We start from the raw sequence: 27,919 nt of genomic DNA, 5'->3' as shown, positions 1-27,919 counted from the left end.
CTGAGTCTGCAGAGTGGCAGCATCCAGGACAGTGACCCGCGGCCCACAGCTGGCCCATGCGGCATCTTCCAGGCTCAGTAGTGTGCGAATGGGCCCTGGGCCCACCGTCAAGCACATGGGGGGACTCTCCAGGTCCCAGGGAACCCCACCTATGGGAGAGAAGAGCACATGGGTCAATGACTGAAACCTTGCAGGGGGAGCTTGGCTGAGAGCTCCAAATACCTTCCCCCACCAGGGTCCTTCACCCTCATTGCACGGGGGTGACTGCTACTATACTCCATTGCCCTGGGGACCACCCTGCACTTCCCCCCTTCTCTGACTCTCTCTCCCTCATTCGTTCACTCCACTCACACTCAGAAAGCACCTACGACCAGCTGGGCCATGAGCTGGGTGCCTAGAACAGAGACAGGAGCAGCTATAGGTCCCGCCCTCTGGGAAACTATAATGGGTAGAGACAGCAGCCACCAATCCAGTTATGAGCTCATGTGCCAAACACCAAGGAACAGACACACGTAGAGGACGGATACACAGGGGCTTCTGGGAGAGTCAATCTCCACAATAGTTCCTGCCGGGAGGTCACAGGACCCCAGAGTTCAGGGACTTGTGACCAGCATGGTCCTGATTCTGCTAAGGGCCTTGAGTGGACCTCCCCTCAGTTTCTCAAAGTCTCAGTTTGGATGGGGGAAGGGACTTCACTGAGAACCCAGCTCATCTCAACATCATGAGGACTTCCCTCAGAGCCTGTCACCCGAGGATGCTCCTGTCACTTTGCCAAGATCTTTCCCTCCAGAGACACCACCAGATGCAGCGGGGAAAAGCTCTGAGAGGTGACATTTCTATCTTCCATTCCCAGAGACTGAAGCAGCAGCCTGGCCAGAAATAAGCATCTCCCCTCCCTGCCTCCAACCATGCCCAGCTCACTGAGAACCGTTCCCTAGCACCTGATCACAGTGGCTGGACACTGGCTTCTCTGCAGTCGCATCTCTGGCTACACTGAGCCCCAGTGGCTGCCCTAGGCTGTCAGGGTGCAGGGCAGAGAGGAGACTTGGGGGAGCTGAGACCCAATGAGGGGTCTGTGGGGAGTGCACATGCCAGAGCAATAGGCTGGGGAGGCAGGATAGAGTCAGCTGCGGGAGAGAGTCCTCTGTCTCCCTCCACCACCCCCTAGGTCCCCAGCAGACAATTCACACAAAGTCACTCGCTGCAGACATACCCTCCTCTGAGTCACCTGCTGTCCCCAGAGATAGAAGACCCCAAGTTATACGGGGAAGCCACCAAACTCCTCACCCCGTCTCCTGGCCGCATGTGGTCAGCGTGTCCTCCACCATCAGCCTCCGCCTGAACCCTGCTCCATACTCCCAGCCCAGCTAACAAATTAAGAACTGGGGGACCCCCTCCCGTACACACTACCACTCCTTCCAACTCAGAGCATGACCACACGCACAGCAGGCAGGCCAGGCTAGAGCACTCTGTGGCTCTGAGTGCCAAGTCCATTTGGGCAGGGACTTGGCCTCTCTGAGCCTCGGTGTCTTTCTCTAAAATGGGTGTGATAACCACGCACCCCCCACTCCTCAGAGGCTGCAAGGAGCCAAGGAACTGTGCTTGCTGACCCAACACAGCATGGGGCCCTGGTGAAAAGTGCCCGTGGCCAACGCTGAGTCCCCTCCGTGTCTGTGTGCCAGACGCTCTGCTCATGAATGAAGTCTTTACCTCCCACAAGCCTGCACGGCAGATACTGTCACTGGCCCCGACTTACAGCTAACAGGCTGCAAGTTCAGTTACCCAAGTCACACAGCTGCACGGTCGTCCCTGCTCACTGGCTCCGGGTAGTCTACAGAAGCCAGTGCTGGCGCCATTAAAGGTGACAACAGAGGCCCAGAGTAGAGAACTCCCCCAAGGAGTTTAAACCCAGAGCTGGGTCTAGCCTGGCTGCCTCCCAGCCCAGCTTCCCACTTCTGGGAGGGGCAGGTGACCAGAAGGAGGCCAGACCTCCATAGGAATGTGACCCAGGACCCAGGGCAACAGATTCAGGGAAATACAAGGCTTTTGAGTGCCCCCTAGTGGCCAAAGGTGAGCAGTGACTGTGGCCAGATGACAGAGCCTCTGCCACTGTGGCTAAGATGTGAGTGGGTTAACACTTGAGGAAAGGAGTTAAAGATGCTGGGGTAGCATCTCAGAGGCTGGGAACTGGGGTTCGCCCAAGGACACAGCAGCAATGGCTGAGGAACCCTTGCACCAAGGACAGTACACCACAGTCACTGGAGGCCTGCCGGTCATGTGTACACTGACCATCCCACCTTCATGGGTTGGTGTCCCCCGAAGCCCTCCAAAGCAGGCACTGTGATAAAATTCAATATAAATTTGTATCAGAGTGGACAGTGGCCAGGAGCCCCCGTCAGAGCCCACGGGGGCTCCCTGGACTTGCTGACCTTGCTGGGACTTGGTTTTCTGGACAGATTCTGTCCTCTACAGTCCTTCCAGCCCCCACTTCACTGGCTTCACAGACTACAAAGGTAATTTCCGAGGCTGGGCAGGGCTTGAGGGGCATCCCCTCCAACCATCCCCGCTTCCCAACCCTTGGGTAGTTGTTAGCAAGCACATGGTCCAGAACCTGCACTCGCGGGGCCCGCCCCCGCCCCTGCGTGACAGCCCATTCATCTAGGCTGGCTCCGAGTGCACAGCCGGTCAGCAGCGAGGCAGGCCTGTCTCAGCAAAGGCACCTTCAGGATGCCAGCATCTCTCCACCCCTCCCCTAGCCTCAGGTGACACAGCCCGCTGGTCTCCCACAGGGGTCCACGGATCTGGCTAGTGCCAGGAGGCAGGACGCAGAGTTAAAGCCACTGAGGCTGAGAGGGGCCCACCCTGGGCGGAGGTGGGGGGCTCCACTGTAGGCCCTGGGGAAATCTGCACATGTAACCTGCACACACAGCCTGTCAGAACAGCTGTCTGCACCCCCATTTCACAGGTAAGGAGGCTGCATTTTGCTATACACATCTCATCCAGCACCAGCTCCAGGATACAGCAGTGAAGCCTGGGCAGTCCGCATCCCAGACACTCCTCGCCATCAGGGGCACCCCGGAGAGGTTCTGGAAGGGTACCTTGAGGCTGGCCCAGGGACAGCACAGAGAAACGCCTCTGCTCCTGAGGCAAAGGGACTCTGGGACCTATTTTAAACCATGTGGTGCTGTGGTTCTAAGAGACTGGTTTCAGGCCAGGGATCACCTCTTTGAGGAAGCACAGGGTAGCTGGGGACCGGGGGAAGGGAAGCCCTCTCAGAAGCCATGACAGCTACAGCCACAGATACCAGGAGAAGAAGATTCTAGAAAGGGTGCAATGCCGGGTGCACCTGCCCTCCTGTCCAACGGGCCAGTGTCTAGACTCTGTATTGCATCTCTCTACTTCCCAGTGAGCTATGACAAGGTCCTCATGAGCAGCTGTCTGTCCCCAGACTTTGCCCAGTGCCACTTACCCTCTTGCTATTAGCTAGTTCTGCATCCTCCTCTCTGGGGCCCCCATGATGCTAGGCATACCCGTGCCTCTGGCCTTCACACACACACACTGGTCCCTCTGCTCCACTTTTCCCTCAACTTGAAACTTGTCTGGCCACCTCTCTCTGTCTCAGCTTCAGGGCCTGCCTCTTGGGGTGGACCCCAGGCACCCAGTTCACCCTACTAGGTAGTCAGGCTCAAACGGTGATCCCAGTCTTACATCAGGAGCCCCCAGCTTCCTGCTTGTTGAATTGGCTATTCTGACCTCCCTCTGGGGGCTTTAAACCTCACAAGGGCGGGAGGCATGTCTGTTTGGTTGACAAGCATCTCTGTGGAACACAGTAGGTGTTCTTACATATTGAGGAAGCAAACATTTGCAGGGAAGAGACCCTCAAAGGAAAGGGAGGTTGTGTAACACCCTCAGGGCATCTCCATTCTGACTAGCTAGCAGGCTCTAACCCTAAGCTGAAAGCCAGTTGTTAAACCCAAAACTTCATCAGGGACTCCCCTGAAGCCCTAACCCTGCACCAATGCCTCAGAATGGACTCTTTCTTAGAGACAACATTCCTCCAGATGTAATTAGTGGCTCGGGATTGGTGGAGCCCTAACCCAGGGTGACAGGCGTCCTTATAAGGGGAGATTGGGACACAAGGGCGCATGAACAGGGAGACATCCTCATGAGGCCCGTGAGGACACAAGTGATGTCATCCCAAGTCAAGATGCCACTGAGAGCCAGAGAAGTCTAGGATGGACCCTTCTCAAGAGTCTTGATCTTGAACTTGTGCTGTTTGAGCCCTACAGCAGCCCTGCCACGCCCACCTAAGCACCCACACAGGTAGGCAGGGCTGGTTGAAGCTAGAGTCGTGTGGTGTCTAGGGCACACAGGAGGGTGGGCGGTCCCTTCAGACCCTCTTGTCTACCCCAGCACATCTGAGCCAGGATTTACATTCATACACACGCTCTGTTCTGTCTGATGGTAAGGGATTTTTTTCCCTTCTTCCCCCTTTAATTAAAAACTATAAATGCCTTATCAAAAGCTAATTAAAAATACCAACATAGTGCCAAGTAGGGGAAAAAAACCCTCACTGCAAATATCCGTTTATAACCCTGCAACAGGCTGCAAGGATGACGCAGCCATTGGATCTAAGCTGAGCTGGGTGCCTGGGGGGAGGGGAGACACTGCTGTAGAGTCTTGGGGCCACCACGCTTGCCACTGGGTCCTTACCACCAGACTAGGGGCTGAGCAAGGCTCAGGGACCTTGCACAGTTCTCACAAGGCTATGAGGGAGTTGTGATCCCCCCTCCCCCAGGCTCAGTGTCCTAGCGCCTGGAACAGAGGTGACTCCCCAGGGTAGCAGCCAGGCTTAAGATGATGAGGGTATATCACATCCTTGACACCGTTCCTGGAGTGCTGGGGTGCAGTGCATCTGGCTGCAGCATAGCCCTGCCGTCCTCCCATTTCAGGCTCCGTGACAATGCCAGCGACAGCTCTGACGGTGACAACCCAAAGGTGCCTCCCCTTCTCAGCACCCATCCTGGCCTGTGCCCAGTCTATGCTGAGTCATTTTGTTCGCGAGAACCAAGAGGGGTGGGCACCACCCGACTCTCACTTTACAAAAGAGCCCAAGGCACAAAAAAAAGAGCCACTTACTAGGGACACGGCTGTCACAGTGCAGAGCCTGAACAAGAATCCAGGTCTTTCCAAGACCACCCTCGGTCTCTCAGCCCATGGGGAACTGTTCCCCAGCACTTGTCTGCTGGCAGAGAAATAGATGCTCTCCTTCTACAGGGACTCAAATGTGTGGGAACCCAGCAGTAGACCCCAGTGAAGGTCAGGTCTCAGAACCCCCCCATCCTGAGTAGCCCATTCTGACACTGCCTCCCCAGCCTGTGTTGTTCAATCTCTCAGCTTAGGATCCAGGCCCAGTTTGGTGCCCTGATGCCCCCCCCCAAGCCCACCCACCCACCAGTCCTCACCACTGGTCCGAGGATAGGCAGCGAGGGTCCCGTCCTGTAGGCCAGCAAGCAGATAGAAGGGGCTGTGCCGCAAACAGAGCACCGGCTGCGGGCCTGGACTCTTGCAGGTTGCCAGGCACTGGGTCCCAGTGTCCACGCTGCCATAGAGCAGGATGCTGAAGGGAGAGATGCTATCAGTGAGACTCACAGGCACCTACCCGTGCATGGGCCTCACTTGCCCAGCCTTGTTCCTCCCTCCTACAGAAACCCTGGCTTCTGCCACCAGATAGGACTCTGGCTCCAGAATACAATGAGAAAGGTACCGAGTTCCAGTGCCACTCAGACCTGAGTTCAAATCCAACCGCCAGCTCCTAGCTGCTGACCGAAGTGCTGACCTTCAGCTCTCTTCCTCAAATGATCAGGGGTGCCCACTTGAGGGCCATCGGGGAACAAAGCCTGACAACACCCCGGGGCTGTGTAAGAATGCACAGGGTAAAGAGAAGCCGGAGCAGAGGCTATGAGGCACTAGATGCCATGTATAGGGCATGCCTGAGGGCATTCCCTCAGAGGCTGAGGGTGATCAGCGGTTTTTGAGGAGGGGATGAGATGGGTAAAAGCTTCTCTGGGGAGAAATGAGAATATTCTGGAGCTCGGTAGCGGCTGCCAGAAGCCACCAAGTTGTGCTCCTTAAAATAGCTAGAACGGTGATTCTGCTTCGTATTGTTTGTTCTGCTTTTTGAATCTCAGTGTGATCCAGGCTAGTCTCCATCTTGCTATGTAACCAAGGATGGCCTTAAACTTCTGATCCTCTTGCCACCACCTCTCAGTTGCCAGGATCACAGACATGAAACACCACACCCAGTCTGAAGATCTAGGGATGGAGCTTGGACCTTGTGTAGGCTATGCAAGCGTTCACCCACCAAGCCACACTTCCAGACCCCTAAAATTATATTACATGAAATGTATCTTGGCTCAAAACTAAAATAAAAGGTGTTCACCAGATCTCTCCTAAGCCCAGGCCCAGATGGGGCCCAAGGCTACAGTCCCAACCCCCAGACGGGGCCCAAGGCTACAGTCCCAACCCCCAGACGGGGCCCAAGGCTACAGTCCCAACCCAGACTATGGGGCATGGGTAAGCATGGCTCCTCACCACCTCTCAGAATGCTGCTAGTTTCGGCTCCCCCCTGTGTGGGAAATGGGAATGAAGATAACCCCCCCAGGCTGCAAGGTCACTGTGAGAGAACCCCCTCAGCATATTTGAGGCACATAGTAGGTACTTCGGAGACACACGCCGTCCTTCTACAGGACAAGGTGAAGAGCAGAGATGCAGGGGGATTCTCTTTCGTACTTTCTACCCCCATTAGGCCCTCCTGTACACACATGGCCCTGCATGGGGGTGGGGAGCACTAAGCCTCTCTGACCATAGGAACCTGAGACTCAGTCACTCAACATGCTGTCCTCCTGAGCTTCACCAGACCAGAACCTGGCTTGACACGATGTGTCTAAGGATGCACAGCCAGGAAGTGGTGCCAGAGCTGTCAGCTATGACATAAGCTACTCCTGACACTTATATGCCACAATGGCTGTCTCCGGTTCCCATCTCCCTGGGGACACCAGGCTGGGAAAGAGTGCTTTGCTTAGTGACCCGAAGAGCTGGAGGGACTACCTGCAGCTACCTGCCTGGCAGGACAAGCCATCCCGACCCGTCCTCCTGCCCCTCACCTGCCATCCTGTAAGCCGAGGCAGACGGTGGGATGCGCTGCAGCTGAGGGGTCAGCAGCCACCCGGCTCTCCTCTGTACCCTCAGCCTCCTCCTCCGGATCCGGAATGTACTCTATACAGAGCACGGGGGCTGCCAGGGGGAAGGACTTGACAGTGCGTGGCGAAGGCCGGTTCAGGGAGAAGATCTCCACCTGGCCACCAGCACCCTCCTGCCCACCTCCAACCTAGAAGCAGAGGCCCGGAGAGGCTGTCAAGCCAGTGACTAGGGCACACCTTCCCGGGGACCGCACCCTGACACAGATACACGGACAAACGCGCAGATACACACAGACACATGCGTACACAGACACACTGTGACTGGGGATAGTAACGGGAAGGTGCGTCCTCTGTCCATCCCACACACAACCTGATCTCACAAAGGTCATTAGTTCCCAACTATAAGGACACAAATTAGCTTCAGGGGCCAAAGGAAATCAAGAAATGGTTCAAGTAGATGCAATAACCAGTCGGTTTTCCAGTTTCTCCTCTATAGAGGTCTCCCAAATAAGAGCTCATGAGCTATTCTGTCTCCTTAAAACAGCCCTCTGTCCCATTCACTGTGTTACTTTTGTATCTAGCTCATGGTATGCACCTCATGTGTATACCTGCCAAGGGAATGGACAGACGCACGCATGTATGCATGAGTGAGCAATTGGATAAATGGTGGTTGCGTTGGTGGGTGTGTGGAAGGGTGGAAGGTTAGATGGATGATTGGATGGATGACTGGATGGATGGATGACTGGATGGATGGATGGATGGATGGATGACTGGATGGATGGATGGAATGATGTACAGACGACAGACGGACAGACGGATGCACAAATGGATGGATTAATGAACAGATGAAGGATCCACAGGGTAAGTAGATGCATTCATGCATAGATGAATAGATTCACCAGGTGCTAGATGATAATTGGGAAACAGTGAAGGAAAATATCAACATTTGTACTGCAGTCTAAAAGGTAAGCCAAGGTTCTGCTGCACGAATTCCCAGGGACAGGCAGGAGCATGTGCTAGAGGGTGGCGAGGGGCAGGGAAGCCAGAATCCTGCATATAGGACACAAACAGCAACCCAAGGAGCATGGGGGTCCTCATTTTTAAAAAGACAGAGCTTTGCTGAGAACCCTGGAAGCAGAGAAGGTGGCTAGAAGCTCCATTGAGATGAGGAAGAGCCAGTGCTGATGCCTAAGCTCTGGGTGGGGCCGGAGACCCAGCCCTTCTATGACCTGAGCCTCTTCTGACCTGGGCCTCCTGTAATCTGGACCTCTGCATAGCTTACTCTTATCTCTCTCCGAGAAGTCTGGGCCCTTGCCAACACCTCCCTGGCCCCGGATGTGGTTACCCTGGATAAGGTTCCACCACCAACCCCACCACCAAGCCCCGAAGTTCCTAGGAAGCCTTTGACAGAGCTGCTAGACAGGTGGGTGGCTTTCTTAGACCCCTTCTTGTCACCCTTTCTGTCCCCATTGTGAGGACACACGGCCACCCTGTCCTAGCTAGGCAAAGGACTACTTACCCAGAGGTAGCCCTGTGGAAGGGAAGTGCTGACAGCTGAGAAGCCCAGCAGGGGACAGTTGACAGGACTGTGGACCAGACCCCCGAGCTGTAGAGACAGAAACAGTAAACGTAGGTCAATCAATGAGCTGCCAAAACGCCAATATTTATTTGACAGACTTCTGAACCCATCGCTCCCCCATGAGAATACCTGAGGATGGGGGCCAAGAAAGTGACACATGCCACATACATAGTTTCCCGTGCTTTGTATTTGATCATCACTCTTCTAGAACTTTCTGTGCAGAGAAGGCCTGACTGATGCCTATATCCGCCCATAGTCTCTAGAACCAGGCAGCTCCTAGATAAGGCTTGTTGATGACCACTAAGCCCTCCACCTTCATCCAAGCACTTTATTTTGTAGATAGAGAAGACGAAGCCCACAGAGGGCAAGGGCCAGAGCTAGGTCACAGAGGAAGTAAGTGGTATGGTCCCGCTTGCTCCTGCACCCCAATGGCCTCCCGCATGCCTCCAGAGAGCTGTGAGGAGGTGGAAACCAGGTACTGCATCAGTACCCCTCTACAGAAGGACGCCCTGGGACAGGGGGCTGGGTGGGTCCAGTAAGGAAAACACGGAAACTGGGACTTGACTGGCAGCCAGTTGCCAGTGAGAGCTGCTCACGGCTTACACTGCCTCCTGCATCGGTTGCTTCCAGCTCCTGACTAGGTGGCCCCTCAGAGCTCTGCTTCAGGTGCCAACCCGGACAACCTGTCTCTCTGGACAGTACAGCGTTATAAGGGCGGGAGGAGGGGCGGGGGAGACAGCTGGGAGGTGCTGCCGCAAGAGTCAGAGAGAGACACTTGACATTTCCCAGGCAGCTGCTGCCCTCTGCTGGTGAAGAACCTGCCGGTCCTCCTCTGCTGAAACATTTGCCAAGATTCCTAACGGTCATGGGCAGAAGGGCCAAAAGTTGCCCGACACCCTCCTCGTGAGGCAGTTAGCCAGAGGCCTTTCCTGGGGTAAAAATGTCCTGAGATGTTTACTTCTGTTCCTTGAGGCCTGAGTGCATCGGACACAAATGTGTCACAGTGCACATACATGCATGTGCATTGTGTGCACGTGTGCATAAGGATCAGAGGTCAACACTGGTCCTCAACCACCTTCCACCTGATTTTTTGAGACAGGGTATCTCACAGTGCCTGGAGCCCCACCCATCTCTGCCTCCCCATGCTAGCCCACACTACGCACTCATCTTTTTTACAGGAATGCTAGGGATCGAATTCATGTCTCCATGGTAAGCATTCACCACTAGGCCATCTCTCAAGATCCTTAATCCTCACTGTGACCCAGCCAGGGGCCTCCATGGCCTCTCCAGTTGCTGCTGAAGATGGGGCTGTATAGTAGGAGCTACAACAGCTTTCTAGTATCACATGACTGGGGCATTCCAGGCTGGGCACAACGAGAGCAGGGAAACACCCAAGCAGCCTCCTCTAACATTCTCCCACAGCGAGTTCCCCTGCCAACCAGCGGACTGGCATGGCCCAGCATGGGCACAGCTGGCTATCACCTCCAAGAAGAGCATTGCTCCTCAACCCCCAGCAAGGATGGAATCCAACACACACTTCCCTTAACAACTAAAGGCCAGGGTCTTGTCTGCCCAGGAAAGAGGCAGGGCCAACAATTCCGTTGCCCAGCTCTAGCCTTCCCAGGGGAGAAACAGGCTGGCTGCCGACTCATGTGGCCACCTGAGAGCCTGCGTGAGCGGAGAGGAGCCTGGGCACCTGTCCACATGCACATCTGGTCCCACGGTAATTGGGCAAGGCTGGCAGCCTCCGCTCTGATTCATACGGCTGCCAGCACCAAGCTGATGGGGCACAGCTGTCTGAGTTAGGTAGGAGGCGGGCAAAATAGAACTAGACGAGCCCAGAGAATACGGCCAGACAGGCTCTGGCGGGTCCCCCAGGATCCCCTTCCTCTGGGCCCGTTACCCACATAGATTTATGTAGGGCTCTCTCAGCTGACATGGGGGCTCCGCGGGAACACCAAGCATGGGCTGAGCACTCTGCCCACCCACATGTTCTGGAACCCTAACAGCTCCAAGTGAAGAGATACACAGGCCCTCGCTCATCCTCCCAGGTTCAAGATGGCAGATAGTTCCCATCAGGTATCAGTTCTTTCCGGAAACAAGCCTACTTAAAGACTCCATCAGTGTCTGACCTGTGAGGGCTTACTCGGGTGTGGCCTGTGTATCAGGAAATCCTAAGACCCTAGGGGAGAGAGAAGACGCCAGACCCCACTGCAGAAGCTACACTCCAGGGCTAGCCTTGTGTAAGGAACAAGGACAGACCCCTCTCCACGGATTCTGTCTTCCACACCGAAGCCCACGGTAACTCCCAGTCCTTCATTATTTCCCTAAAATACAAGGCACGTTCAGGCCATACTCTGAAGGATAATTTCTTTTTAAAGTAATACACAGGAAAGCTGAGTAGTGGTGGCACAGGCCTTTAATCCCATCACTCAGGAGGCAGGCAGATCTCTAAGTTCAGGGCCAGCCTGGTCTACAAAGTGAGTTCCAGGACAGTCAGAGCTACACAGAGAAAAACTGTCTCAAAAAAATAAAATAAAAGTATTACATGGGAGACTACAGAGATGGCTCAGCAGTTCAGAGCACTGGCTACTCTTCCAGAGGCCTAGGTTCAATTCCCAGCACCCACTTGGCAGCTCACAAACCTCTGTAACTTCAGTTCCGGGGCAACTGATGCCCTCTTTTGGTCTCTGTGGGTATTGCATACATGTGGTGCACACACATATATGCCAGCAAAAAACCCATATATATAAAATAAAAATGAATAAATCTCCAAAAGACAAATAAACTTTAAGTAGTACATGGCTTCATTCTTTATCCTGATCAGAGACTGGGTGCAGCCTCACTCTGTAGCAGGAGTGAGAGCCTTTCTTACTTTTCCTTGGTCCTGGTCTCCAGGTCCCCACCTGACTCCCACCTCTGGCACAAACACCCGCCCTGTCCCCCACATCTCCTCCCCTCACCCCCCACTCTGAGCTTTCAGCCTCTTCTTCTGTCCACATAGCCCCACCTCCAAGAACTCAAATCGAGATCCAGATGCCACCATTTCCTGGATCCATCAGGGCTCCCAGAACAAAACCCTCCAAGGCTGCCATGGTCTCCCTCGCCCAGAGACAGACCTCATCACCCTTAGCAATAGTCTCAAGGTCCCCTCCAGAACTCACATTGAAACTTAATGGTCACTGTAACAGGTCTAGAAGATGGATCCTTTAAGAGACAACTAATCCAAGCTCCATCCTGCCGGCCCCTTTTGATTGGCCTGCTCCATACTGATCTGACTACTTAGAATATGGATCCCCTAAGCCCTCTGGGGTCTCTGTCCTTCTTGCTATGTGGCTTTCTGTTTAATGCCACCTCCTCCAAGGGGCCCTCTCTGCACCCACAACCGTGCGGTCCCCACTTCCACGCCTGCTGTATCTCTGCTCTATGTTCTCTAGTTCCCTTAGACTCCCTCCTGGGTGCTGAGGTCCTGCCTGTCTTTGTCCCCTAGACGGAAGGCTGTATGAGGTGGGAACCTCGTACGTCCTGGTCACCAGTGCACTCCCAGCTCTAGCATACAGAGATGACCTGCGAACGGACAGATGAATAAAGGAATGAACGATGAACTTACATCGCATGGGTGCTCTTTCAGCTCTTAGAGCCCCAGTCTACAGCCCAGCCCGCACGGCTCCTGCGACTATTTATCTGTGCTGGGTCCCACGCTCGCTCGCCCGTCCCAGAGCTCAGGGTCCTCAGCTGCTTGGGAGATGCTCCAGATGGAGGGGTGGGCTCTGCCAGGACATAAGGGACAAGTGACGGATGGGGTGGGGCGAGCTTCCTGGTGGTTAATACCACGGAGACTGTCATCATGTCGGACCGACACCTCTATTGACTGTCATTCTGGAAGACCTGTCTGGGCTTCTATCTCCTGTGAAATTCTGTCCTAGTCACTATCACAAGAAGTGCAGCTAAACACAAGAGAGTGTCGTGGGCAAGTGAGAGGGCGTGATGACCACGGAGCATCCCAGGTCACCACCAAAGTCATCTCGGGCACAGTCCCGAGTCAGGCCTTCAACAGATGAGGTTGCTGGCATTCGCTATCATAAAATAATGGAATTTTCCACCCCATGACCCGTGTGGGTCATTCATAAACACCCTTTCTCCTGGTGGGAACGCTGACTCACTAAACAGCAAAAAAAGGCTTAGCCCCCTGGGTCACTCAGCTGGACTGAGATGCTGGACCTCTCCAGCTGCAGCGGACGCTACCTGGGCACTGGTTCTCCCAGGCTAGGCAGGGCCACCACAGTTACCATGTGCCAGGTCCACTCACCTGCAGGCTGAGGGCCCGGGAGGAGAAGGCGGGGACGCAGCAGGCCAGGATGGGGCACCAGAATGGGGCTTTGCTTTTCCTGTCCTCATCAGGACACAGCCATCCTGGCTGGTTCTCCTCCCCTGCAGGGAGAGGAAGGGGGTGGGCAGAGCTAGTGAGTGTGAGCCCCAGCAGGCAGGAACTGACCCTCAACCCTGAGCGTTACCACAGCAGGCCGGGTCCCAAGGTGACCTCATTGCCCTGATCAGTGCCCCACCCCACATGCCTGTTGGTCTCAGTCTATGGAGTTGGCTCTGGTCCACAGGCAAGGATCTGGAACACCCAAGAACAGAATCCCAGCCTGACTCTACTTTTGAGCAACCTGCGAGGACACCCCAACCCCTTGAGCCTCAATTCCTCTGCTGGTGGGCAGGGGAGATGGTCAGTATATGAAGGACTTGCTGGGCAAGCATGGGGACCTGAGCTCAGACCCCTGGCACCCATGGAAAAGCTGGGTATGGAAGTGAGTACCCGAAACCCCAGGACAGCGGGTAGAGACAGACAGACAGATAGATCTTAGGGGCTCCATGACCATCGAGTCTAGCCAACAAATGAATGAATGAATGAATGAATGAATGAAAGAAATAATGAATAAATAAACAAATAAATAAATAATTGTGATCCAAATTCAAATAGAGATCTTGGTTCAAGAGTCAAGGTGAAGAGCGACAGAGGAAAGACATACAATCTCAACTTCAGGCCTTCACATGTGCCTACACAGATGAGTTCAGTCATATATACACATGCATCACACATAAAAGAAAGGAAAGAAGAGAGAAAGAGAGAGAGACTGTGAGGCTTTAGATGTGGCTCAGTTGGTGGAGTATTCACCCAGCATGCAAGAGGCCCCAGGTTCCATCCCCAGTAAGGAATGAACCAGGTGCGGTGGCCACACACATACAGTCCAGTCCTCAGAAATAGAGGCAGGAGGATCAAACATTCAACGTCATCCTCAGCTACATAGTGAGGTCCAGGCCTGAACCATGTGCGGCCTGTCTATGCGGGAGAGTGGGGTTGATAACCACGGCTCCACGCTGTGTTGGAACAAGACATGAAAAGTCCCTTGTTTACCAGAACTGAGTCAGATGCCTTGGGCTTAACATTAAAGAAATGGGAGGCAAATCTATCCCAGTTTTTGCACTTGATGGTGAGGAGGGCAGCCGGGGCTCTCCTCACGGGTAGCCCCCTCTGAGGAGCCCTTTCTGACCACTCTGGCTACGCCAGCCCCCTCTGAGGACTCATTTCCCGCGGGGCCTTCACGCTCATCTGAACTCACACATGAGTGAGAGGAAGCGGGGGGGCGGGGGGGTGAACAAACTAAGGTCCACCCAAGGAATTCTGTGACTAAGGAGCTTTTCTCTCTTCTACACAAGCCTGGGACAGTCACCCAGTGTGACAGGGACACCCCCCACGTGGTATGCATGCTCATGTCGGTGAGTACCAAGGTGTGATGGTTGACGCTGAATGCCAACTTAGCAGGCTCCTAGATTCACCATGGAGACCACCCCTTGGGTACGGCTGTGAGAGAGTTTCTGTCTTAGCTGAGGTGGGAAGACCCATGTTGAATGTGGGCGGCACTACTCCCTGGGCTGGGGTCCCGGACTGAATAAAATGGAGGAAGTGAGCTGAGCACCAGCATCCGTCTCTCTCTGCTTCCTGACTGGGGATTAAGGTAAGTGGCCGCCTCAGGCTCCTGCTGTGTGCCTACCCCACCATGGATGTGACAGCGGATGTCATGTAACCGGTCACCTCCCACTCATGCCACCGTGCCTACCCCACCGTGGATGCAACTGTGAATGCCACACGACCGGCTGCCTCAGGCTCCCGCTTGCTGCCATCCCTTCCCTCCCTTCCATGATTGAATGTATGCATCCCTCAAACTATGAGAAGGAAAATAAGTCGGGGGGGGGGGGAACCTTCCTTTCTTCCTTGTCTGTGTCAAAGCGATGAGAAAAGGCACTAATACGATGGGCTATGGGTCCACCTGGCCAGTGTTCATGGCAACAAAATGTTGATACAGTGGTCACCGCCCTATAGGTAACACTGGCACACAGGGACTGAGAAGCAAATCTAGGTCTTGAACGTGGCAGGCAGCAGCACCCACATGGGGACTTGGCTCTCCTATGTTCTATAGCTGTGCTCTTTGTACTAAACCTGCAAGAACTAGAGTCCCAGTGCTGCTGTCACTGAGGCCTATTGACCCAGCAATGCTAGCTCTGCCCCTAGAGCTGCCCATGTGAGGGCACCTATGGCTCTGGGATCATGACAACTGAGCTGTTGGGACAGCAGCCTCCCTAAGTCCCACACCCCTCCTTGGTGGCAAACAGGAATCAAGGACCAGGCCCATGCTGCCCCTGCTTTGGATGCGTGAGCTGCCCCCCACCTAGCCTCCAAGGCCAGCCCATAGCAGCTCCACAGTGCACCCCACTGCTCTCTGTTTGAAAACGCCAAAGGAGTCCTGGTCTGCTTGGAGGCAGGCCCAGACTCTACGGGAAGAGCCCAAGGATCGTCCCTCCCTCCCAGCCTTGTCTCCCGGTCCCCAGGCTCCACGGTGGTCAGCAATTTCAGCACGCAGCTCTGGATGTCCCTTGGAGTGGAGCATCGCCCCTCGACCTCACTAGCTCTGCCTCCACCCTTCCTTCTCAACAGAGTCCCAGCCTCTGTCACAGCTGTCACATCCCTTTACCGCTGCAACTGTCTCCAGGCTGGAACAACTCAAGTTACGACCGTCCACTTCGCGAGGGTGGGAAAGCAGAGACCAGTCTGCGATTCGGAGCTTTGATCTTTCCCTGGATGGACGCTAGGAGGCACCATCTCTCTGGATGTTGCCTTTTGGGACCTTATCACATTTCCCAACACCCATCAGTGTGTGTGTGTGTGTCCATCAGGCGTGCTAGAACAAGCGTTCCACAGCCAAGCTGCATCTCACCTATTTATATACACGAGGCACACACACTTGATTAAAGAAATGGGCTTTGTTTCCTGTGTTTCTGCCCAACCCAGGGCTAATGGAAATGACCTGACCGTGTCGAAGGTCAACTGTGCTAAACTGCGATGTGTGGGAGGTCAGAGGTTAAATGCAGCTTCCCCTTCAGACGTTTTCAACTCAAGATGAATACAGGAGGCACGATCCATTGTAACTGAAAGAGCAGGGTTAGCTCTGCTCTTCCACGGACTTCTCTATTCCTGTGTGTGCAACTGCGTGTGAGCCTGTGTGTGCGCCCACGTGTGCGAGTGTATGCATGTGGGGGCAGGAGGTTCTCTGTAACATCAATACCGATGAGGGCCAAAACTTTCCCTCCACGCCCTTCCTACACAACCACGCACACAGAACCAGCCTTTCTACGGACCACACGCCAATAACCAGGGGCAGCCTGAACATAACCTTTCTCCTGGAGCCTGATTTTGCATGGGTGTCTAACATATCCCGTCAATATGACTCCCTTTTGTGAAAGAAACTATGTCAGGCTGACGTGTGCAAGGAGGAACCACCCCCGAGAGTGGCCCAGTCCAAAGCCCAGCTGGGCCAGAGGAGTTGGAGTAAAACACAGGGGTGGCCATGCCTTAAAAATCTGGACGCTTCCTTTAACACACAAAGGCTGGCTGGTTACCCTGAGGGTCCCTCCCCAGCCTGAAGGGCTCAGCATTGACTGTGTTTCCTAATGGGCCCAGAAGAGGCCCTTAACTCTCCAGACCCTGGAAACTGCCCCACAAAACCTAGCCTTGCCACGGAAAGAGGGAGTGGAAAAGCCAGAGTGTGAGAGACCCACCAGACATAGGACGACTTCGGGACAATACACACCAAAATACTCTCCATCCTTGCATCCTCCCTCTGAGGACCCCCATCCCCTCTATGTTGGGGAAGCTGAAATGAAGAATCTATGCCACGGGGCATGTCACACAGCTTGCCCAGGCCACTGTGGGAAACGGGCTGCCCTGCCGCCTCTCAGTTAAGGCCCAATGGTAAATAAACAGGACACAATTGGAGATGCTGTCTCCACCCTCGGGGAACTCACAACCAGACCCTCCCCTGCTGGGCAGGAGATCCGTGGCACTCACCCACCCGACAGCCAGACAGGTGAACGCATGGCCCCCACCCCCACACCTCACCCCAGCTCCTCCCTCCCTCCTTTCCCCTACACACCCACAGCCCATCAGGCCTTGGCGATTTATTACCATATATATTTTTAACAATCTGACCTTCTCCTTCCAGATGGCGCCTTTCTTGCGTGCCACTGGGAGCGTTAAAAGAAAATGGAGTCGAGGCTCCCCATCTGCCACCACCATTGTTCGTGTCACAAACCAGAGCGGCTGTGGCCACTGAACACTGAAAGCCCACTTGGGGTAAAGTGACATTCAGGAGAGGCACCAACGGCACAGCCGTGATTCCAGCTGATGCTAAGCAGAGGTTTATTTAGGGCCGTGTTTGTCAGCGCTCCTGGAGCTCAGGAGCCACTGTGGGCTGAAAGCCCACCCCCACCCCCGGGAACCATCTCCTCCAGTCTGCTAGAAGCACCCTAGGCACAACCTAACCCAGCCATCAACTCACTGTGTGACACTGAACCTGTTGACATGTCTAGAAATAGGGACAGAATCCCAGTCATCTGGAGTTGCTGGGGAGCCTAGAAAGAATACATATGAGGCCTAGGATATACCAGGCCCTGGAGAAATGGTGGCCATTTCTAGTCACCGTCCTTCCTTTGAACACTACGGCGAGGGGCCGAGCCACCTCTAGCCTGCTCGGTGCTCGGCTTCCAGAGTGAGGTCTTCACCACCGTGGACCCACTGCTCTCAAAGTTTCCAGAACCACAGCCGTCTTTAAGACCCTGTCACAGGCCCCTAATTAGTCACGGCCACAGTGGCCAAGTCAGGAGTCCTTCCTCTAAGCCACTCACTGTGAGAGATGCCGATGCCATCCAGGGAAGCCAGCTGAAGGCCACAACTTCCCAGCTGCGATGTAGGGTCTTGTCCCCCATCCCAAAGAACAAGACCACCATATCCAGAGAGATTGGGAAAGCTGTTCTCAACCTATGGGTCATGACCCCTTTTGGGAGGGCTGAAGGACCTTTTCCCAGGGGTCACCTAAGACCATCAGAAAACACAGATATTTACATTACAGTTCATAACAGTAGCAAAACATGAACCAGCAACAAAAAATGGTTTTATGGTTGCGGGGATGGGGATCACCATAACATGAGAACTGCATTAAGGGGTCACAGCGTTAGGAAGGTTGAGAACCACTGGCTTGGGGATCCCAGCCCTGGGGTGGTTTGCAGGGTTGATGGAGATTAGGTTTAGGACACAATCCAAGGCTTCCCAGGCCATGCTCAGAAGGAGATAGGCATCAGTGATGGGTAGCTGCCAAGACGGGGTTGAGAGATCAGACCAGAAATGAGAGGAAGGGAGGCCGCCAGGTTGCATACAGACCCCTGGCCCAAGCCTCTGATGCTCCTGTGAGTGTGGGCGTGGGTAGGGCCTGTCACACCCAGACCCTCTCTGGAGAGCTGTCAGTGGGAGAGGCTCTGGGGCCTGGGAATATGAAGACCAGAAGAGTAGAGCCTTGAGAGCTGGGGTGCAGAGCCCCAACCTTCCCTTCCTTCTCTGGAGCCTTCTCTGTGCACCATCTACCAAGTCTTTATGAATGGAGGCTAACAGCTGGGAAGAGACTGTGACCCAGTTCTGCTCCCAGATGCAGGGCTGCCACCACACCCCAAGCGCTCTCTCCAGAACCTAAAGCACCTGCATGGTCCCTACTCTCTGATTCCCCCAAAGCTGGAAGCTAAACAGTTTGCAGAACAACCCAGCCAAGAAGCCTTGGACTATGAACCTAACAAGGCCATCTGGCCCCAAGTCACATGTGTAAGACCTGTCCCTAGCCACCTTCTGAACCTTCTAGTGCACCTGAGACCCTACAAACAATGAGCAAGGGCCCTTAGAGATCTAGTCTGGTCATGGATGGGAAAACTGGGACTCAGGGAGACGGTTGCCTTTCCCAGGACCACAGTGTAATGCTAAACCAAAGTCTCTCCCGTCCCTCTCCCTTCTCAGTCTTCAGATTACCATCCTGGCACGCTGTATGCAGAAGAAAATTAAATATGGTATAGGAGTGCCACATCTTTAACATGGTTCTGTTCCCTACACACCTACACACACACACACACACACACACACACACACACACACACAACACTAAGATTAGAAACAAAATGCAGCGAAATGAAAAGAAACCACTCAAGCCCCCGGGAGACCTGGGCATTCAGATGTAATTTCAAATGATTGCCCTACTGAGGTTGCCAGAGTGAAGCTGTGTGAAGATATGGCAGTCTACAGGCTGCTCAGGCACCTGCTTCAGTCAGCGCCAGGCCCAGCACACCAGCCCAGCTCTGCAGAGCATCCAGGTTCAAACAGGAAGTCCATTTTCCTGGAAAGCCTAGCCCAGGAGCCTGGACCTGTGTCCCAGGTACTCAGGAAGCTGACCTGGGAGGATGGTGAGTTCAAAGCCTGCCTGGGTCACAGAGTAAATTCAGCTCAAAGGGGCCCGGCTCCTAGTGGAAGGAGAAAGAGTACCAAGGGCATTACTCAGGGTAAAAGCCTCCCTAGAATGTGTGACACCCTAGTTCCCTCCTGACAGCAGAAGGAAGGAAGAGGGGAAGGAGGAGGGAAGGGAGGAGGAAATAAAAGGGAAGGAAGAGGGTTAGGGGAAGATAGGAGGTCCCTAGGGAAGAGGGGGCAGGGAGGGGAGCAGGGAGGCAGGGGAAGTGGGAGAGGGCAGAAGGACAGACGGGCAGGGAGGTTGGGAGGGAGGGAGGGCTCACCCTGGGTCTGCCCAACATTGAAGTCATGTATAATAGGGAATCAGTGTGTGCCCGCCTCCAAGGCCCAGTAGGGGGATCCCCTCAGCCCTTCCAAGGGTCAGATCACATGGTAAAGCTCTCAAAGCCTTCCCTCCACCCTCTGTGGACAAGGCCGAGTTCTAAGCTACACCAGGCCTAGCCTAGGACACTGACCAAGCTGGGACAGCTCCTCCAGAGCCACGCCCCCTCCCCGACCCATCCCCCTCTGCACCTGCTCCTTCAAGGCCCTGTGCATAGCAGCAGAATGGCTCACTTGGATAGAAACCCAACTGCGACATCCCAGGTTCCCACGTTTCAGTGAAAACCTTCAGGGCACAACCAGAGCACAGGCGTCCCCCTGCGCACCCTGCAAGCCTCACCCCTGCCCTACAGAACACCACTGCCCTCCAAGTCAACCACCTACTTCTTTGACTCCCTCACCCCCAGGCCCTGTCCTCTCTGGCCACTGTGAACCAGCTGTCACTGCTGCCCCAGGACCTGCGTGCTTGTGATGCATACGCCTGCATCATTTGGCCCAGATCTTCCCATGGCTTCTCCCTGGTGCAGCCCTCACATTCAGTGACAGCCACATGGCCCCACTTCACCATCCAGCACCTCACTTAATGTCCACCTGTCCATCTCAAATTGAAGTTCCTCAAGAGCAGAAGGCCTTCTGAGTTTTGTCAGAGGATGGCTCAGTCCATAAGGTACCTGCCTTACAAGCACAAGTTCCATTCGCAGAGGACACATTAAAAAAAAAAAAAAAAAGCCAGCTGGGTGGCGGCACACACCTTTAATCCCAGTATTCGGGAGGCAGAGACAGGCAGATCTCTGTGAGTCTGAGGTTAGCCTGGTCTACAAAGTGAGCTCCAGAACAGGTTCCAACGCTATAGAGAAACTTTGTTTGGAAAAACCAAAAAAAAAAAAAAAAAAAAAGCTGGGAAACCCCAGGTATAGCAGCACACACCTTTCATCCCAGCACATGGGAAGCAGAGGCAGGTGGATCTCTGTAACTTCAAGGCTAGCCTGGTCTCCATAGCGAGGGAGTTCCAGAACAGCCAGGGCTACATGGGGAGACCCTGGCTCGAAACAAACAAGTTGGGAACGGTTGCCTGTGCTTGCAATTGCAGCATTTAAGTGAAAGAGGCAGAGATCCCTCAGGCTTGCTGGCCATCCAGTCTAGCTCAGTTAATGAGCCCCAGAAAAAAAAAGTGGGGAGTTGGTGAGGTGGCTCAGTGATTAAGAGCACTGCCTGCTTTCCCAGAGGACCCAGGTTCAGTTCCCAGGACCCACGTGATGGCTCACAACCATCTGTGACTTCATTTCCAGGGGATCTGATGCCTTTTTCTGGCCTCTGAGGACACTACATGCATGTGGTACAAAGACATAAAACCCACACATCAGATAAATATTAAAAAGCACATTTATACACAGTAAAGATAAATGATGTGAGAGTCCCTCTGTATGCTGTGGATATTTTTAATTATCATTGACTAATAAGGAAGCTGCTTTGGCCTATGTCAGGGCAGAATATAGCTGGGAAAACCAAACTAAACTCAGGGAAAAAGAAGGCGGAGCTAAAGAGATGCCATGCCGCTGCTGACGCCAAAACCTTAACAGTAAGGCACAGCCTGGTGGCAATACATAGATTAATAGAGACAGGTTAATTTAAGATATAAGAGCTAGCTAGGAATAATGTGCCTGAGCCATTGGCCAAGCAGTGTTGTAATTAATATAGTTTTTATGTGATTATTCGGGTCTGGGCAGTCAGGAAATGAAGGTGCAGTCTCTGTTTGCAGGTAAAGAAACAGTCCCAGTATCAGCTGGCTATCTATCATACAGCACTTCTGACTGACCAAGATGCCAAGTAGCAAAACAAACAGGAATGTGGCAGGGATAGGACAGAGGGACAGGGTGGTGGCCTGGGCTCCCGGGGGCACAATGCCCAGTGTCTGTATCCTACATCTACCCCTTTTCTGTTGTGTGACTTCACAAAATTCACTGCACCTCTCTAGGCTTGAGTCCTCAATGACTAAAAAAGAAAGTTCTCAACAGCCCTAGCTCAGGGAGCTTGTGAACAATGGCGTAGACGTATGTGGAAGTTTGCAAGTATCTGCTACCCCGGCAGCATTCTATAGTCTTCCACTGACTTCTTTGTATCAGTACTAATGGGTACAAGGCGGAAACAGTCATATAGAGGTTTCCGGTTTATTATTTGTTTATGTGAGCTTTATAAGCCCCGGGTCTCCTGTGACCCAAACCAGCTCCAGCTTTGCTCTGCAGCTAAGACTAGGCTTGAACCCCAAATCCTTCTGCCTCAGCCTCCCAAGTGCTAGGATTATTGCATATGCCACCATGCTGGGCACTAAGGAGGCCTTTGGCTAAGATCAGCTGAGTCCAGCCTGCTATTTGTTTTCCTGTACAGCTAGTTAGCAGGCAGGCTGCCGTCACCTTGTGCACCAGGAAGACTCGGCACTCACTCCCTAGGCATTGCCTCCCTCACTGGGGCCCTGGTAGCTGCTAATTCACTTTGTGTCAGGTCAGAGAGAAGCTGAGAGAGAAAGAGACTGGTCCAAGGTTCAGAGCTGAGCTCCAGGCATTTCTGCATGGTTTCACTCCCTCCCACCGGGAAATGCCCCTGCCTCACTGACCACCATGGGCTCACACGCTCAACCTCCCTCCCTACACCTGCCCTGGCTGTACTCACTGAGTCCAATCTTCGCCAGGTGCAGCCTGTTGACCCAGGAAATCTTGCTCAGGGGATTCGGTGTGATGAAGACCACCATGAAGCTGATGGGGCGGCCAGACCTGCGGAGGGCAAGATGAGACAGGACCCCATGGGTGCCTGGGAGAGAGGCTCAGATCCCCGGTAGGCCACGGAAGGCCTTGGTTCACCTTGGCTCTTTTTCAATCCATGTTCCTGGAGGCCTGTGGCCAGCACCTTGGGGAGACCTCCTTCCATTCTCTGTGATGGGCAGGGGCACCTGGCTTGAGGAGCTAAGCCATTCTTGGTAGCCCAGTCCCAGACCTCCAATGGCCCTGGCTTTATGCCCAGCTAAGGGCCTGGCATCACCACCTGCCAGCATTCCACAGAGGGGGAAAGGACCTCGCGCTGTCTCTCTCCAGCACCTGGCACAGGGCAGTCACTCTGTGAGATGGTTGTAGAGAGGACAAATGCAGTAAGGAAAAGAGGAAGGAAGAAGGAAAGAAAGGAAGATAGAAGGAAGATGGGAGAAAGGAAGGGACAGAGGGATGGAGGAAAGAAGGGGGGAAGGCAGGGAGGGAGGGAGGGAGGGAGGAAGGGAGGGAGGGAAGTGTCCACGGAAGAGAGGGATAGATAAGATGGTAGGAGGTGGCCTTGGAGCAGCTGGGACCCCTTTAGAGTCCTGTAAGTGACCCAGGCACCCAGGGAGGTGGGCATAGCTGTGTCACTCTAGGGTGTCTGAGAGAGAGAGGACAGGAGCAGGGATGGGGACAACCTGGACTGAAGCCCAGACTGCATTCTCCCACACTCGACATGAGGACCCTGCTCTCTCCTCCTGCGTCTCTGCACCTGTTGCCATGTCACTATCGTCCCCTGCCCAGAGGCCCACACCTGAGCAGCAGCACTTCCCTGCCCAGAGCCCCCTCTGCAAGGAACCCACCTCCTTTCCCAAGCAAAGCCCCTGTTCTGCGCCTGGCCCTGGCCCTCTGACCTCAATTCCTGGTTTGTAAAGTGAGGCCACTGAGACACACCCTACGGAGCTGGAGGAAGGCCAGCTCTCACTGCCCTAGTTCCTTGCTACCTCGGAATGGCTTCTACACACTGAGAGAGGGACCCACAGCTCCTGCGGAGATCTTGTGAGCAGAGGACCTTGAACTGGGGAGGCTGGGTCTGTGAAGAAGGATCTGGGGCCACAGGCTGAGGTGAGGAAGGAGGGCATGACGCGGTGGACTAACTGGAGACTGAGGATAGGAGTCCGCCAGCAGAGAACCAAGCTGACCCAGGGTGTTAGCAACATGTTCATTCATTTGTGCATTCTTTCCTAAGTTCCTATCGTGTGCCAGGTGCTGGCCGGGGCACAATCCTCAGCGGGTGTGTACTCTCTCCTCAGGGCAGTCCTGACCCAGGCTCTCTCTCTGAGCACCCCCTTCCCTCCCAGACTCCCCCTCACTTGTCAGGCTTCCCAGGCAGGAGTAGCCTCAGGCGGCACTTGTTGGCCGAGTGGATCTCCTCCTCCTTCACTCGCATCAGCCTCTGCAGGGCCAAGCACCAGTCCTGGGCCACAGTCATGTTCAGGTTCTAGTGTTGGGGAGGAAAGGGGTCACCACCGTCTCCTGGCTTGCTCCAAACCACACAAGTCCTAACAGTGACAGCACCCAGGGAAGGGGATAGTCTAGCCACAGAGGAGGCAATCCCACCTATACTCAGGACTTCCTAGCCCTGGATGAGAGCCCACCCAGCCGCCGCTTCCTCCAAGAGGGATGCCCTCCTGACCAGAGGCTTTGCAACCTGGGGCAGAGGTCAGGGAGGATCTGTAAGACCCCCAACTATCACACAAAGCCAGACGTGTGCAAAGGTTTCTGGAAGGGTCAGGAGGTTCCCAGCCTTTACCACGGCTCCCTGCTCAGAGCCAGGGTGCACTGGAGTACCATGCAGGGATGCCCCCTCACCATTCCCGGGGCCACGCCCACCTGGTAAGTGCCATGCAGGGTACTGACAAGCAGGGTGATCTGCTCCACCACTGCCAAGTCCTTCTGCAGGTCCTGTAACTCCTGGAAGAGGCGCGGCGGGCCCAGGTACACCTTGTCTGGTAGAGAAGACACCGGACTCAGCCTTGGGGCTGGGGGAGGTAAGCATCTGCCGACAGGGAAAAGTAAGCCATGTCCATAGAGAAGAGGCACTGGGAACGCTGGAGGAGATTTGACCAGGGAGAGAGGTCCCAGCAGAAGGAAGGTGTCGCACATGGAATGGTGCCACAGTTGTACAGAGGCTCACAAGGGCCAAAAGACTATATCAGCCATGCTTGGAAAAACTGAGGCGCCTATTCCAAGCCAGAATGTGATGGGTACAGCCAAGCCAGGGAAGAGCATGTGCAAAGGTACCGAGGTTAACAGCAGCCCATGAGCAGCAAACTGTTCAATGACATATGGAGGACCTGCTACGCAATGTAGGCAGGGTCCCTGCTCTGCCTGGGTCTTGGGACCCAGGGGGATGGGCAGACAGCAGGGGAGGGAAGGGCATTAGTCATTTGGTAGAAAATGCTTGGGAGAAAGGTACCAGTGTGACGAGCCCGTGGTGGGGACTGAGAGGGCCTAGGGCCCTGATGGTGACACAAATAGAGGAGACACGGTGGGCAGAGGCGTCCTTGAGTAAGTCATGGTTTCTCGGGCTATGTAAGGTGGCTGAGGCCTCTTTCTGGTTCACTGTTGGGGTTAAGATGCAGTTGCATATCCCATGCCCCTGGGATATTGTGACTTTGATGTCACATTCTGCTGTATGGGGTCAGGGCTTTAGAGGACTTGGGGGCTGAGGGGGTAACCAGCGAAGAGCAGGGGCACACGGAACGGTAGCGATGCACTAACAGGTATAAAATGCCCAAAGGATGGAGGCTGGTGGGAAGATGGAGCCCCACATGAGCAGCCCTGTAGGATGTGGGCTGGGGACAGGGTGGGGACCCACTTGTGGGAAAGTATGCTGCATCTATCCTGTGAGCAGTTTGGGTTCAACAAAACAAAATGTCACCTGTCGCAACAAATTAATACTGCAGACAGGAATTTTATTTGCTGTCCGATAGTGTTATTTTTATCCAGTTTGTGTTTTGTTTAGGTTTTACTGTTGTTCAAGGTCTAAAAGAGCATGTGTAAAATGCAAGGAGCTTTCTGTGTATCCATATTTGCATAATAATATTAATAAAAAACAATCTATGGCTAACCAAGAACCTACAGAGCCTCTCTCCTTTCAAGGGGGTCAAGCTTAAGGAACATGGCTGCAGAAGGACAGAGTGGGGGACACAGGGGTTTCCATAGCAACAGCATGGGGGTGGCCAAGAAGAAGGGAGTCGAATGATGTTGAAGGTACCCAAGAGGGGCTGCCCGCCTCTCCCGCCTCACTCACAGATCTGGAAGCGGACACTGGTGCGGCCTCAGAGGGCCAGAACAGCTGTCGCAATCATGCCTCAAAATTTCCAGAGTTTCGGGGGCCAGTGAGGCAAGCACTCAGGCAGGGCTGTGGGCAGAGCGGTGGTGGGGAGGGGAAGCGAAACTCAAGTGCCTCGCACTGTGCGCAGGACTCTGCTCTGCCTGGCCTGCGGTTTAGTGTCCCTGGGCCCAAGGCCCTGGCTGAAACCAAGGTTCCATGCAACCAATTGTCAGTTGTGATGATCAATGCAACTTCACAGGATCTAGAATCGCCTAGGAGACACACCTCTGAGCTTTATGAGGAGATTATGTTAACTGAAGTGGGTAGACCCATTCTGAATGAATGTGGGCAGTACTGCCCCAAAGGCTGGGGCCCTGGGCCAAATAGGAGAAAGCAAACCCAGCACCAACTCCACCTCTCTTTGCTCCCGAACTATGAATGCGATGTGACCAGTTGCAGAACACACCTACCATCATGCCCTCCCCACCATGAGGAATGTGGCAACCTCAGAAAACTCAGCCTGAGACCTAGAGAGTCCATGACGGGGCTCTGGCCCAAGCTCAGGCCATCAGAGAGACTGGCATGGGAAGAGGAGGAAGGGCAGGCATCCTAATTCAAACAGCAAGAAAGGCACAGACTGGGGAAGACCTGCAGACAAAGGTGGTACACCCCCTTGCCAGGACCCCTTGCAAGACCCAGAGAGGCTAAGGAGCCACATCAGAGGAGCACACGGGTCTCTAGACCTAATGCATCAGAACAGTGAGGTGGTAGTAGCGTACTACAAACATATACTCCATCTGAAATAAACTCAGGGGAAGGTACAGGGGGGACTCAGGGGGGGGACAAAGGAGAAAAGCAGTCAGAGGCCACTGCAGGACAGATGCACAGTGACGGTGACCAATGTGCAAGCAGAGAGCAGATAGGGAGATGCGACCAGGCAGGAGGCTCTGGCTTCTAAGTTGTTCCCGTCTTCCAAGAGTCTGAGAACTTGGGTTAGGATGGGGAGACATGGGCCCAGGAAAGGACAGACAGACCTGAGTTCCCTAGCACCCCTGGAGATCAGGGGTAAGAGGAGTATCTCTAGTCCCTCAACCTACCAGGAGGCACAGAGGGAACAAACAGAAGGCCCCTGTCCCAAGGTCCCACGGGAGGCAATTGTCAATTCACACCTGGCCCCTGTCGCTGTGTGAGCTGGGCGTGAGGGACCCTAGCACCAGGTGGGGAACGTGTGTAGGGTGTGCAGCAGCAATGAGACCACAAGGGCATGCCTGTGCCTGTGAAGCCACAGGTCTGCACTGAGGTACAACAGCAAGACCCTCCAGGCCCAGCCCCACCTGTTTATGGTTCCTGGCCCAGGTTATAAGCTTAACATGCGAGGGGCAGCAGCCAGGCAGTACTCACTCTGAGCCTGCCCCGCAGCCGTGGCCTTCTTGGCACCCGCATGCTGGATGAGCAGATTGTCCTTGTCGTAGGCCCCGCCATCCTGACCCACCTCCACGACCTGCACCTGGGGCAGCGCTGTGTTCCACTTCACCACATACTTGGGCCCCAGAGGCACCAGGCTGCTGATCTCTAGCTGGCCCCTGCGGGATGGAAGAAGAGCACTGGAGAACCTGCAGCAGCCCAGCCCAGAGGCAAATACAGCTCCAGCTCCCAGCACCTCAGCTTAGCCAGGCTCCAGACAGCCCAAGCAATGAGACCTCAGGCCCAATCCAAGCCAGGCCACACAGTGCAGGGAACCCACACCAAGGCATTGCACCAGGATACCCAGGCCCAGAACCAGCGTCACATGCCTGAGTCCCCGAGCCACAAGCTACCTACCTGTGGTTGGAGGGC

General features: G+C 54.4%; 1 protein-coding gene across 1 annotated transcript; it reads right to left on the bottom strand.

The window, feature by feature from the left end:
* On the bottom strand, nt 1–27,919 carry LOC121445775 (rho guanine nucleotide exchange factor 10-like protein; the record flags this gene model as incomplete). Its single annotated transcript, XM_041647915.1, has 10 exons — nt 1–149; nt 5,466–5,620; nt 7,167–7,390; nt 8,722–8,808; nt 13,091–13,212; nt 22,670–22,770; nt 24,117–24,244; nt 24,637–24,752; nt 27,485–27,666; nt 27,905–27,919. Coding segments are annotated over 10 exons (1,279 nt in total), but the record flags the coding sequence as incomplete, so codon positions are not given.

The sequence above is a fragment of the Microtus oregoni genome, unplaced genomic scaffold, assembly GCF_018167655.1.
Source record: "Microtus oregoni isolate MIOR12 unplaced genomic scaffold, Mior012 000590F_ref0000121, whole genome shotgun sequence".
In the NCBI taxonomy this organism is placed as follows: Eukaryota; Metazoa; Chordata; class Mammalia; order Rodentia; family Cricetidae; genus Microtus; species Microtus oregoni.
The sequence above is the reverse complement of the archived record's forward strand: the minus strand, read 5'-3'. Positions and strand labels throughout refer to the sequence as shown.